The sequence below is a fragment of the Talpa occidentalis genome, unplaced genomic scaffold (assembly GCF_014898055.3).
Source record: "Talpa occidentalis isolate TD23 unplaced genomic scaffold, MPIMG_talOcc4v2.1 talOcc4.6, whole genome shotgun sequence".
NCBI classification, from domain to species: domain Eukaryota; kingdom Metazoa; phylum Chordata; class Mammalia; order Eulipotyphla; family Talpidae; genus Talpa; species Talpa occidentalis.
Genome location: NW_023604972.1, coordinates 77,818,546 through 77,832,866, shown reverse-complemented (window position 1 = coordinate 77,832,866; position 14,321 = coordinate 77,818,546). Strand labels below are relative to the sequence as shown.

The 14,321-nt window shown below is 33.9% G+C and overlaps 1 protein-coding gene across 1 annotated transcript in view; it reads right to left on the bottom strand.

Annotated features, from left to right (window-relative positions):
• Window positions 1-410: 410 nt before the first annotated feature.
• Window positions 411-14,321, bottom strand: part of LOC119261178 (solute carrier organic anion transporter family member 6A1-like) — a 232,384-nt gene continuing 218,473 nt past the window's right edge. The window contains exons 9-12 of the mRNA XM_037530398.2: window positions 10,599-10,786; window positions 7,191-7,255; window positions 4,994-5,131; window positions 411-579 (exon numbers count right to left, since the gene is read on the bottom strand). Coding sequence (XP_037386295.2) covers window positions 560-579; window positions 4,994-5,131; window positions 7,191-7,255; window positions 10,599-10,786 — 411 coding nt within the window. The 3' untranslated portion in view covers window positions 411-559. The remainder of the gene's footprint in view (window positions 580-4,993; window positions 5,132-7,190; window positions 7,256-10,598; window positions 10,787-14,321) is intronic.

The following is a 14,321-nucleotide window of genomic DNA, read 5'->3' as shown; positions in this document are numbered from 1 at the left end:
CTCCTCTCTGTTGGTCGGAGAGTGCCAACTTTGTGGATGGGGGAGGGTAGTAGGGTTCTGAGCTTTCCTCCCTTCTAGTCCTCTTTTATGGCAACTTTCTTCTTCGGGCAGTTTGCTGGAGTCACCCGTTTATCTTCCGTGTCCCAGTTCTCACTGGGACCTGCCGCTTTTCCTCCCTATTAACTTTTTTTAAATGGGAGATCTTACTCGCAGCGTTTCCTCACTGCCATGTTGATCCGCCTCCCCTACCTTATTTCTTAACCATGTAAATTTTCAAATATATTTGGATAGTAGAATATTTAAAAAAATAAGTAACTAAAATTATTAAACTTTAATTCTCCTAGTAAAACCTATATTGTACACTGATGTTTGAAATCTCAAATACATTAAAACATTTGAGAAGTATTTCACAAGAAGTTATTTTATTAGGAAAATACTGTAGATACATTTCTACTTCTTAGGTAAAATCATGGGTGATTTTTCTTATCTGAATGTTAGGTACAGCAAGAGGTCTTGTAGAATCTTAAAAGGGAAAACTCTTGTTTTTATATTCTGATCTTCAAATGTTCCTCAATCCTGCTGGTTCAAACAGAAAAGAGTCAAGCAGTCAAATAGAATTTCATACAGAGACTATTTTATATATTTTCATAAATTCATTTTAAAATTTACAAAGAAAAATATATAGTAAGTTATAAAAACTTCCAGCTTCACATTCCCTCCTGCCAGCTATGACCATGAACAGAGCAAGGTCTACCCTTATACCCACAGTCATGGACTAATGTGAATAACAAAGGAGAATTTTTGTCAGTTGTTCCTTCTCTTGAGAGAACATAGGAAATATTGTTGAGAAGTTTTTGTTTATTAATAATCTGATCTTTATTTTAATATTTGGAAAATTACTATATAATTTGAATGGAGGTACAATGATGTATGATATAATTTTAATAAAAACTTTTAATGGAAACACATTTGAGCTTAAGAAAAATTTCACAAAATCAAATTTTTTACATTCAAATTTGAATATTTTTCACAGGCAATAGCTATGATTGATCATAAATTGAAATAAAAACACAAAAATGGATATCAATTCATGTATCAGATAATCTATATCAATAAAACCACTCAAGATGGAAAATAAAACTGCATATGATCATATTGAATTTTATGTCTACTGAAATTAAAGGATCATGAAGATATGTATTGTTAGTGCTGGCCAGTTGTACAGAGTTTTCTGAGGAAACCTTTCCATGAACAAATGAAAGATAAATAAAATGCTAATTCTTAAAAAAGCTTAAAATGGCTTCCCTTTGGAGAATACATATGACTTTAATTTTTTTAATACATATTTTTAAAGATTTATTTTATTTTATGTGTACAAGAGCTGGGGTACAGGCCGGAGGTACAGGAGGAGGCGAGTAAGAGGATTCACCAGAGACAAAGTGGGGAACAGAACAGGCAGATTGACTGAAATACACTGCTGAGGGGAGCAGCAGGAGAGTCAGGAGAGGTCTGCTGCACCATGTGGGTAGCTTCCTGGCCGGGGATCAAACTCGTGCTGCTGTGGCTGCAGATAGTTTCATAGGTTGTGTCTTTAACCCTTTGCACCACCAGCGAGGCCCTGATTAAATTTTTATTATATGAACTAGATTGAAAAATCTAATGTTATTTTGAAAATATTTATTTTGAAAAATTAACATCCCCAATAACACAACAATGCAAATGAAAATAAAATAAACTGTTTAAAATCTAAATAATCCTACAAAATCAAAGGCCATTAACTAATACATGAAATATTATTATAAATGGTATTAACTTTTGTGTATTTTTTCACTTCAACTTCATCCCTTTCTTTAAAGTTATTTTTCTAGTAAAAGTAATAAATGTGCATCATGTAATGTCTCTTTGAAAATACAAAACATGGAGACTATATTATTATGTTTGTACTCAAAATACGCTAAAACATAGCATCATGTAAATTACATTCACTTATTAAACATATACCTGTATCACAATTATTTTAAATTTTATTAATACAATATTTCATTGATAGACTGATATATAATTCTTACACAATTATGTTCAAGTTATAACTTAAGTTATAACTCTCAAGTTCTTCTCTTCTTTTTCTTTACTTTTGGAATCCTCACAGGTATAGGCGTGATAGTCTTTTTTTCCCTTGGTAAATATTTGAATAGGCAAAATGCAGTAGCAGTGAAGATGATAGTGGCTGATTTGCACATTAAAGCTGAATTTAAAAAAGAAATCATCTGATACATCAGTTTATTCAAAGCACAAATGAACATGGAAAAAATGTCATTTTGTAATGGAAATATAATTAGATTTCAGCTCTAAAAGCATCAATTTTTCAACTGTAGCATGTGATTAACATCATAAAGTTCTACCAAGTTATTTAAAGGGATTTTTTTAATGTTTATAAAACCTTTCAGATTTCTTAGGTACATAGTTCAAGGAAAATGCAAGATGTGTTATTGTTTCACAGAATGTATTAATTTTGAAACATAAAAATATATTTCTACTTTGAAAACTTAACTATGAACAGGAACTGGAAACTGTTTAAGTGACTTCAGGTGACTATCCTTTTTTGAAATAGTCATCATTTCCCAAATACAACAAAAAATATTATAGAAAAATTGATTATGTAAAGCTTATAAATTCATTTCTATGTTCAGAAAAAAAAAATATTACAAGTAGAGGGCCTTCCCGGTGGCGCAGTGGGTTGAGCGCTGGGTTGCGAAGCTGCCCGCGGCCTCTGAGGCGCCGGTTCCATCCCTGGATGCTCCCTGGCCACCGGAGGAGGGTCCCACATGGCGCGCAGACCTCTCCTGCCGCCTGCTGCTCCCCTCAGCAGTGTACTTTGGTCCTTCTGCCTGCTCTGCTCCCCGCTCTGGCTCTGGTGAATTCTCTCACCCTCCCGCGCTTCTAACTGTACCCAGTGCATGTATAAATAAACAAACAAACAAATAAATAAAAACATGCCTCTTAAAAAAAAAAATTACAAGTAGTACTTGACCTTTGTGTGCACCTGACCCTGTCATTTAAAGTAAGAAAGATTGTAGTGCAGAATATAAATTAACTGATCTAGTGGTATCAAAATTGCAAATAGGAGACATTAATGAATCTATGCCATTTATAATTCAATAGTGTCTCATACATTTCTGATATATAAATACTGTAAATAACCCCAATGCATATTAACAAGAGAATGGATAAAATATAGTACATTCACAAAATGACATAGCATACTCAAACTTTTTTTTTTAAATAGCACAAACTACTGGTATAAAAATAGCATGGATGAATCTCCCAAAAGCATAACTTTGTCATCAGTCAGTTGAGTATGCATGCATGGATTTATTTCTTTCTCCATTTTGTTAAATTGGTCAATGTAGTGACTCTTAGATCAATAGCATAGTGTATTAGCTATATTATCTTGATAATATACTTGGTACCTGAGTGCATAAAACCTTCATTTTTTTTTTCCTTCAAGTTTTTGTTTAATAATTGATAATGGATCATTCTTGGCCCTTTTACTTTCCATATGCATTTTAATTTCCTTGTTAATTTCAAAAACCTGAGATTTTTGTGATCACATTGATGTTATGTATTTACTTAGAAATGGCATTTTAAATCCTTTCTACCTCCTATAATCATCATACCTTTTAGTTATTTTTAGGATTTAATTTCTTGCAAATAGATTTTGTAGCTATCAGTGTAAAGTAACTAGGCAACTCTCAGCAGATTTTTTTCTTTGTACTCGATTGTGTTATTGTATTTCTTATTTTTGTATTTGATTATGTTATATATATTCAATATAAACACACAACTGATTTTTGCATACTGATTGTATATTAAACAATCTTACTAAATCCACTTAATTCTAACATATTATGTTTCTTGATATGGATGCTAGTGACAGATGCAATCAATTCATAGAAATTATTTATAATATATACTCTTTACGGAATACATATTTCAATAAAAATTCTACCACTGATAAAGTGGTGAACATGGCAAGTTAAAAAAGGAATGTTTATAAAAGACCTACAAATATTTCTACAGCCAATAAGCTAGAACTGATGAACTCCTTCAGTTGAGGTAAATGGCATTTAATTAATAATACCAATGGGAACTTAAGTTTGAGAAAGATCAGAATTTCCTTGTTGTCAAAGGGAAATGATGTATTGATATGAAAATTGTTTTACCATTTTGACTGATAAAACATTTAAGAATCTGAGGAGTACCATTGTCTTCCTCCACAGAGAATAACAAACTGGGCATACAAATGTACAAACAAAGTATTAGGATTTCTAGAATATACTAAAATTCATTGTGGGTTCCTAGAGTTCATGGATCCTTATTGAATAAGCTTTTCTTGAGAGTAGTGGTTTGTATAGAACTTTTTGAAAATGGTGGTGTTTTTCACCTATACTTCTAATATTCAGATGTGACCATTAATTACATTAAATTTAACTAGTTTTATTGAGGAACTGAATGCTTTTTTTTTAAAAGATTTATTTATTTATGCATACAAGAGCTGGGGTGTAGGCCAGAGGTGTGGAGTGGGGAAGTGGTGAGACAATTCACCAGAGACAGAATGGGGAGAACAGGTGGATTGACTGAAATACACTGCTGAGGGGAGCAGTGGGCAAGACAGGAGAGGTCTGCTGTGCCATGTGGGTCAGCTCCCTGGCCAGGCATCGAAATTGTACTGTAGTGGCTGCGTATAGCTTCATCGTGCTGAGACTTAACCCCTTTTGCTACCAGGGAGGCCCAGAAACTGAATTCTTAAATGCATTAAATTCAAATATTTACATAAATTCTACAGTTCTTTCATTTTTGAAATATCTCCTGTACCATAAACTTCAAGGTATCCATTTGTCCATAGTTTATTATTACTGTAACTTACTATAAACAACCAAAAGTTTCAAAAACAATTTTACTTCTCTTCATTTCTTCAATTGTTATCACTTACATAGTCCTCCAAATAAGTACATCATTTTTGTCTTGTTATACAGCCAACAATTTCCAGTGACTCCACAGTTATCGATATCACGAAAAATACAGTAATCTTCTCTTGCTAGTTTAAAAAGTGCTGGTCCAGGTATACTCCCTATGAAAAATGCATTGACTGTAAATTTTCCATAAAGACACTATAGGTTGGGATCAGAATGATTCTTCTCTTAAAATTAAGGATATACATATACATTTAATCATCACTGTAAACCCATCATTTAAAAATAATCTGAGTTTATACATAAAATTTGTAATAACTGGAAAAAATGATTGTATTTAAGAAAATACTTATCCCTGTGGGTATAAAAAATTAGTAGGTTTGCATCTTTTTAGAATAGTGTGCCTGTTGTTATTTAGTTGGCATCTCAAAATTTTGTTAATTTTTGAATAAAAATTTTAAGAAAAAGTATTTAAACAGAAATAATCATTGATTTTGTGAACTCTGTATCACTAAAGATTTCAAATTTTTCAATCTTCAATAATTGAATTTTTTTTTGCTATATATGTGTTACTTACCAAGGTGAGATAGATTACTGAAAATGTAAATGCTTTGGAATTTTTGTAGTATCCCCACATTCAGACTGATCTTATATCCAGAGTTGGGTGCTACTTAAGGGAATTCTCCAAATTAAACAAACTAACTAATGAAGCTCATCCTTGAATACCATCCTTTCATTCAATGTCCACAATTTTTTTCTCTTCAGTGTTGTAAAGAACACTATTTAACAAAATGACATTATTCCAGTGCCTGCTATACTGAGACACATCTTCTCAGCAATAACATCATTTTCAGCTAAAAGTTAATGAACAGTCATTAAAAAGGGAAAAATCACCCCAAAAATATTAGAACTGGATTTTCATAACTACCATGTCTAATGATTTATCATTTCATTAAGAAATTATCTATGCCCTCCTGCTTTATGATTATTTATTCTTTCCAAAGGCCAATATACATCACCAAATTTCCAATCTCAGAGAGTTCTGGCATTCTGTTTATAGGAAAAACCTAGGTCTACTATTAATTTTTTGAAGTTCCTTCCTTTTTTTTTAATCCATGATAAATTTTGTAATTCCAAGACAAATAATGGAAATACTGACTGTCTCCCTGTGCACTATAATCTCCAAACCAAATTTAACATAGTTCTTATTTAGACTTAAGTACAAGCTTCTCTTTTTCCCCACATTTTCTTTTTTTAACCACATTTATCTTCTATAAGCATTTCTTCCTCTAATAGCAGATATTTTTTAATATAAATCAGATAATAACTATTCTATGTTAAAATTCCCTGATGGATAAACCAAGATCTAGAGATACTGTGTATCCAAAATATCTCTATTCCACCCTCTCTCATTTGAAAATACATCAGTCTCACTTGCTATTATTTCTCCTATGCTCATTCTTCCACTACAAATCTGACCTTTTTCTAGTGGGTCATTATGTAGCATAGAAATATGCTGTAATTTTAATCTAGACTTAGAATAGTATATAATCTAACTATAAAATACTTTCTCTGATCCTCACGTGAGTCACACTTTGGTTTTTTCACATTTTTATTCTATTTATAATTTGTCTTTCATCCTCAAAACAATTCAATCTTGTTTTCTTATCCCACCCACCAATAATTTGAAAGTACTTCCTAAATCAATGGTCCAAATATATTGAAGAGAAAAAATTTGTGGTAACAATGGTTATATGTAAAGCTAGTTTTTGCTATTCTAAATCTGTACTACACAGTCATCAGCAAAACTAATTTGTTCTTTGACTTACTCACAAACATAAGACTTGGTGTCTTATGTGATGAAAATTTTTATAGGTATTAATCTAGGTTAGTGATTTCCCAAACTTGCAAGCACTATAGCAGGTATCTGCTAAGCTCATAAAATGTTTAGTCTAGCTTATCAAACCAATTGTAAGAGCTTGGTTGATTTTCTTCTGAAACAAATGATTATCACTGCTAATTGAATATAATTTTAATGCATATTTAATATTCCAATTAGGATGTGTTTTATGTTAGATAGTCAAGCTGCACCCCCACTCACTTGTGTATGTCAGTTTACCACTGTTACTTACTCAAAATTCTAAATATACATGTAGATATGTATGCAGTATCAAAAAGGAACAATTCAATGTAATAAAAGATTGATAAAATCCATACCAAATAGTCTCACTACCACATAGCTCAAACCCAAGGCTATAGCACGATGCTTTTCTGATACAATCCTGTAAGCAAATGGCAATGATATCATCAGTACATCATCATTGTTAGCTATAAAGCATGTTTACAAATTTCAAAGTTAATTTTTTCCCCTGCACATCAAACTAAATATCTTTAGAATTCAATATGGCTGAATTAAAAAACTGCATCTCCTCATTTCTTCATATCCTGCCCCTTACCAGCCAATTCCAAAGCTTCTTGATCTTCACAAGAAGGAAGCATTTATGGTATAAACCCTATAGCCCAGCCTTCTTTTCCTTTGATAAAAATAACTTGGCACTAGTTTTCATTCTTTTCTTTTTTTCATTCGGGGCTCCCTCCCTGCAGAGTTACATCAGACTGACTAGGCCCCTAAACAAAAGAGTCCCCTTATAGGTCTCTTTACTTCTTACCCTCATTCCCCTGTGGAACCCAGATCGTAAAGACAGGAGGTACTACACTGTGTTTTGGGATTCCTAACAATCTTCGTACATGTTAAATCATTACTTTATTCAATTTTACTTGAATTTTCCTAATTGGATCTCTTTTAACATTTCTTATTGGATCTGTTAACGTCTGTATTCAAAAACTAAAATAAATGATAAATAATTTCCCACATATAAAGAATGAAAATATCTGTACTTCCCACTAATGAAATCAAGCATTTGTTTTAAAAAGAAAAATAATGCATAATATCACATATTAGTAATATAGAAAATAGATTGAAAATACAATTAAAATAACTTTTAAACATTCTAGGAAGTAAAAAAAATGAGAACTGCATGTAAAATAAACCATGAATAATTTTAAAAAGTTATAAACTTTTCTTGTTCTAGAACATAGCCTACTATGATCAATATTTTCATCCAGCATTATTCAATTTATTAAAATACAGAATACATACATTGCTTTTTTACTATTTTGCAAAAAATTAGATTAATTCCACCCATACCAACCTGGTAAAATTATATATTGCTTCCTCAAATGTTTACTACTAGGATAATCAAGACAAATTAACCAATTCTCAAATGATAATATTTGTACTTTCCCTTTTATGTAGTATTGTCCCTCAGCTTCATCCCCCACAGGTCTTCAAATTATTCTATTTATAATGCATATATGATTATTTTTATTTCTGAGGTTTACTGTTTTCAATGGCTTCCAGGTGTACACAGGATAACATCATTCATTTTAACATGACAAAGAAAACACAACATGATCAACACCCTTACTCAGTCGAATCTTGTTCTGTTTACCATAATGTTACTTTTAATATAGCCAAGATATTTAACAGATTTTTGCCTCTCCATCCACTTATTTTTCCTTTTAAGAACTTATTCCCACGGGCCTCCCTGGTAGGGGGTTAAGGCACTGCCCTATGAAGCAGTCCACAGCCTCCACAGCATAAGTTCGATCGACAGCCTGCCAGGGAGCAACCCACATGGCAAGGCAGACATCTCCTGTCTTCTCTGCTGCTCCCCTCAGCAGTGTATTTCAGTCGGTCTGCCTGTTTTCTTCCCACTCTGTCTCTGATGCAGCCTCTCACTCCCCCCTCCCCCGCCAACCCCTGCATCTCTGGCCTGCACCCCAGCTCTTGTATGCATAAATAAATAAATCTAAAAAAAAAAAAACTTATCCCCAGTTTGCACTTTTTCAAAAATTTTTAATCTGCATAACACAGTTCAAGTTTCATGCCTTCTATAAGTAATTCCAAGCAATCTTGCATAGAAATTACCTTTCCTGCCTTTTTGTTCCTGGATCAGTTATACAGTCTTTAAGTTTGCTCTAATTATTCACTGCAATTCTATTTGTGTGTTTTTCTCCCTCCCATGGAGTTCTAAGCAACTCAAGGCAAGTCCATATCTTAGTGGTCTTTGTACTTTATTCATACATATCCAGACACATATGTATGAAAAAACTATTTCACAGTAATTGATATGTCCAAGTTTTATATCCACTCTAAATTAAAAGTTCATTGATGGCAGAGACCCCATATTCTGATTTCATTTTTTTTTTTTAAGATTTATTTATTTATACAAGAAACCAGTGTCCAGGCCAGATGCGTGGGAGGGTAAGAGAATTCACCAGAGACAGAGTGGGCAGAACAGAACAGGCAGACAACCGAAGTACACTGCTGACAGGAGCAGCGGACGCGACAGGAGAGGTCTGCTGCACCATGTGGGACACTCACCAGCCTGCCGGGATCAAACCGGTGCTGCAGAGGCTGTGGACAGCTTCACAGTGCAGCGCTCAACCACCTGTGCCAGTAGGGGAGGCCCCTGATTTCATTTTTTTTTTAAAGATTTATTTATTTATTTATTTATACAAGCACTGGGTACAGTCACATGCACGGGAGGGTGAGAGAATTCACCAGAGCCAGAGCGGGGAACAGAACAGGCAGACTGACGAAATACACTGCTGAGGGGAGCAGCGGGCCTGGCAGAAGAGGTCTGTCGCGCCATGTGGGACCCTCGCCAGCGGGCTGGGGATCAAACCAACGCTGCAGAGGCTGTGGGCAGTTTTGCAGCCCAGCACTCAACCACTGCGCCACCAGGGGAGGCCCCAATTTCATTTTTTTTGCATGCACTTATTTATTCCTGTTTTATACTCAGCTTTCCTTGGGACAGAAAACTATTCCATATGGCTTAAACTTTTATGTTGACCTTTTGAAAAAATTTAATTATGACAAGTTATTCTGCTTCTGTGATAAAAAATATTTAAAGTATTTCATATTTTGTGGAAGAACAAGTGAATGTAGGTTTATTTTAGAATAATAAAAATTTACATAATGAAATTCTAAAAGTTAGAGTTATTATGTACCTTTGTGGGTGAAGCTAATGTTTTTTCATAGTCAAATTGTCTATGAAAATGTTTATTAAAATTGTACCCCTTAATATGAAATATAAAAATTAAAGTAAATAATCTATAAATTACTATAACTTATGAGTCAATATTATAACCATATCTGTGTTATAATTAAGAATTTTCCAGATATGTAACAAATAAACAAATTTACTTTTCAATAAAAGTTAAAGTAAATGTGATATCTATAAACTTCAATCATATAAATAAAAGAATCAAATCTATTCATGAATTTTTAAAATACAATAATTTTCCCATGTATGAAGTTTTCATGCATTAAGTTAAATTAATTACTTAGCTAATTAAAACTAAATGTGATATCTATAATTTATGCAAATAAATTCATTAAAACAGAGAATTAAGCGTGTGCATGGATTTTAACAATGTAATAATTTTTCCCACTAATAGTTGCTACTTTGAAACACAGTAAAATATTTGCTACAATTTTGCAAAATCTTCCTAAGATTGTCACTCACTCTTATGTATTAAAGAATAATATATACATACCTGAGGATGGTCAGGATGCTTGGTATACCAGTAAAACAAGAAAATACAATTGTAGATAACACAAAAGCAAGGAACAAAGGAAGTTTATAACATTTGGGATCACATGTCCCAGATCTAGCATCAATAGAATCACCTTGCTCATCTGGTGTTATTAATCCATGTTTAATGCAAGAGCAATTGTAGTATACCTATAAATATTAAATTAATCATTTAGTAATATAGTCATAAAGCAAAAACTCTTATTAATGTAATATAAAATTAAATCATTAACTTCAGGGAGACTGCCAGTTTTATTAGTAAATAACCTTACATTAAACTTGCCATATATTATTTAGAAATGAGACATTAGTAGTAATTAGAAGGTATTTTTGTTAATAAAGGATCATATATGTGCATTTAATGATTCTTAGGAAAAAGTCCACTAATTTAAGAAATAGTACAAAAATATTTATAATCAATTGATGAAATAATATTAGAAAGCTATATGAATTGACAATGAAGAAAGTACAATGAGTGAAATGAAATTATAGCTGGGATTTGGTAAACATGGACATTTAGCCAATTTTGGAGACTTTAGGAACATGTCAGAAAATATGTTTATTTATAGGTAATGATGAGAGTGCTGTTATCTATTAAAGAGAGAAAACACAGTGTAGAGAGTCCATAGTACTTTCAGGACCACAAAGAAAAGTTTAATTTTAATGTTTTAAACTCAAAGAAGAAAAGTGAATAAAATATAATGACTCCAGTCTGGGCCATATTTATCTTCCCACCTGTAGTGCCAGGAAGGGCACAGAGCAGGTTTTCTATGATTGGAGCAGACGGGTAAAGGAGAGTCCTGGAACCCTGGTGGTTTTTTCAGGCTTTTATTGAGCTTTTACAAGTAGTATGGCAACCAGGTACACAGCGTGGGGGGGGTGGGGAGGTGGGAGGCCAGTAGGCCTCCTGTCCCCCAGCAAGTCTTTGCTCTTTCAAGCTGCTTCCCGGCTCTCACTCTCTCCCTTTCTCCCCTGCAGCCAGGGCCTACAAGAGTAAACAACCCAACAGAAAATTACAATGTAACAAAAGGCAGGTGCCCACCATCAGGCATGCAATCCTAATGGCTGTAGGCAGAGAAGCCTGAAAATCATTCACCCTACAGTACCACTGCAGTTAGACAGTAGATTTTTTTTCAGTGAAGGTGGGGGCTTACAAAGACAAATGTCTATAATCAATGAAAGTCATGATATAACTCTGAGTAAGAATCATGAAAATAAGGGGTAGTTGTTATAAGATTGATAAATAGGACAATGAATATATAATTTTCTTTTTAAAAAAAAGCTAACAAAATTTGGAGATAGAGACCAGTTAATAATTTATTAATCTATTGAAAGGTTCTAAGCCAAAAAATACAAATTTTGAAAAATATGGAGTCAGTTTACCAATGAACAACTAATAGGAATAAAAGATGGTTTGAATCTGAATGACTTAGAAAAACGATGGTCCAAAATAGAGAAGTATACAGTTGTGTAATTAGAAATTTTTCATATTTCATCATGTTCAAGATTTAGTATAATATTACAAGGAAAGCAAAATGACAAGTTTGATCTTTTTTAATTAAGTGAAGAATAAACAAAACTAGACTGAAAAGTGGTTATTAGCACTTTAGCTATGGTTAATATTTTCCAGAAAATAGATAGAAAAATTGACAAAATATTTTACATTATGTGGGATTTCATCAGGAACTTGGATTCTACAAAAGCATAAATGTTAGAACTGAAAATGCAATGAATAAATTTACAATCTCAGTAAAATAGTATTAACAGCAAAGTAGATACTGAAAAGAGAATATATAAAAGAAAATCAATAAAAAATCTACATTTAAACAAATAGATTAAAGGAGATGGAAAATAAAAGAGCAAAAGAGTATGAAATACAGTGTAAAGTTCTATTTGTAGGATGTGTTAGAATTCTAACTAACTTAGAATATAAAGCCTGCAAATTTCAAACAACTATGAGATAATGGATTTTACTCCACTTTCCAACTCCATTATATGGCATATTGACTTTAAGAAAGAGAGGATAAACCTTTCCTAATTAGGTGAGCTTTGAAAGGTACTGCACTTTTACTGAAGTCAGAGATTCAAAGTTTGTGTTGTAGAGGAGATACTCTGTGGCTTATGCTTGAAAATGGAGGGTCATAAAGAACGGGGATGTCCCTAAAATTTTTGCCCCTGCATTTGGGCACTCAGCAGATTGCTAACAAGGAAAAGGCAACCTTGTTTGTTTGTGTGTTTGTTTGTTTACAACCCAAAGGAACTGAATTTTGTCAATAACCTGAATGGAATCAGAAGTTGATTTTCCCCCAGAGCTTCCAGAAAGGAACATAGCTGAACTACCACCATTAGTCTGTCTGTGAGACTGAGAGACTAAGCAGAGAACCTAGAGTCATTCCATGCTGTAGACTTCTGACCTTAGAACTGTGAACTAATAAGTGCATAGGCTAAGGTAACTTATTATGTAGCTGGAGTAAACTCATACATGGACTAAACACACACAAGAATGGAGAGAGGATAAGGAAACAAAAAGAGCTGACAATTTTCAAACCAAGACATGCAAATCCACAAACTAAAGATACTCTGAAGTTGAAGCAACATAAATTTAAATTTAGTGAAAACCACAACTAGGCATATCACAGTTTAAAACTGCTAAAAACCAAAATCAAAGAGAAAATCCTAAAACAGTCAGACACATAAGGGAAGAAAATGGCATCTTTTAAATGCCAGCATGGGGTGGGGTACCACTACCAATATAGAATTCTATACCCATTGAGAAGGTTGTTGCTTTCTTCTTCAAAAATGAAAGAGAAAAAATGAAAGTAAAAGAGTGCCAAGGAGAGGTGTAGGTCACTGTCTGTGGTTCTCACCCATGTCCTTGCAAATGCTGACCAGTAAGGCTCTGGGTACAACAATGGGATTTATTAATAAACAAGAGATTGGAGAAAATGAAAGAGTTTCTAAGGCCATAAGAGTCCCTAGTGTCTACAGTATCCAATAGACCAAGACAAAGGCTGCTTTTGCAAGATGGCACTGTCCCTTTGATGAGAGCCTGGAGCTTGTGCATACTGGTCTGCACTGCACCAGGTTCCAACTCATGGTGGCAGCTGGAGGTGCTCACAGGTGCTGAGGTGAACTACAGCAGACCACATCAACAGTCTGAAGACCAGTCTGGACAGCACAGAATGCCACACTGGATGGTGTTGGAGGCAATAGCACTGGGATGATATGCTGCCACCATACCAGAAGTGGTGGACAGCTCTTAATGGTGGCCAGATACAGACACTGGTCAGCAGTGCTGGTCAGCACAGGTCACTAGGAGGTGGTACCAGGGACACTAGTGCTACAGCATGTTATAAAATGTTAATACAAGCCAACAGCAAACAGCTCTTTTTAAAAGACACCTGGTCCAGGCCAGTGGTTCTCCTTGTAGTTTGTCAGAGCAGGGATGGAGGAAAGTATAGTGGCCAGGTCTCTGCAAAAGTCTATGTATGTTTGGAAATTTGCAGAGGTCTAAAAGTCTATGGAAGTCTGCAAAATCTACAATGTTTGCAGAGTTCTGCAAAGGATCTGTGGAGCTCATCTGCTGAATCCTCTTCTGAAGCTACCTGATGAATCCTATTTGGAGGCTGTCTGGTGAACGCTTCTCTTCCGAGGCTGTCTGCTGAATCTTGTGAAAGCCATCTGC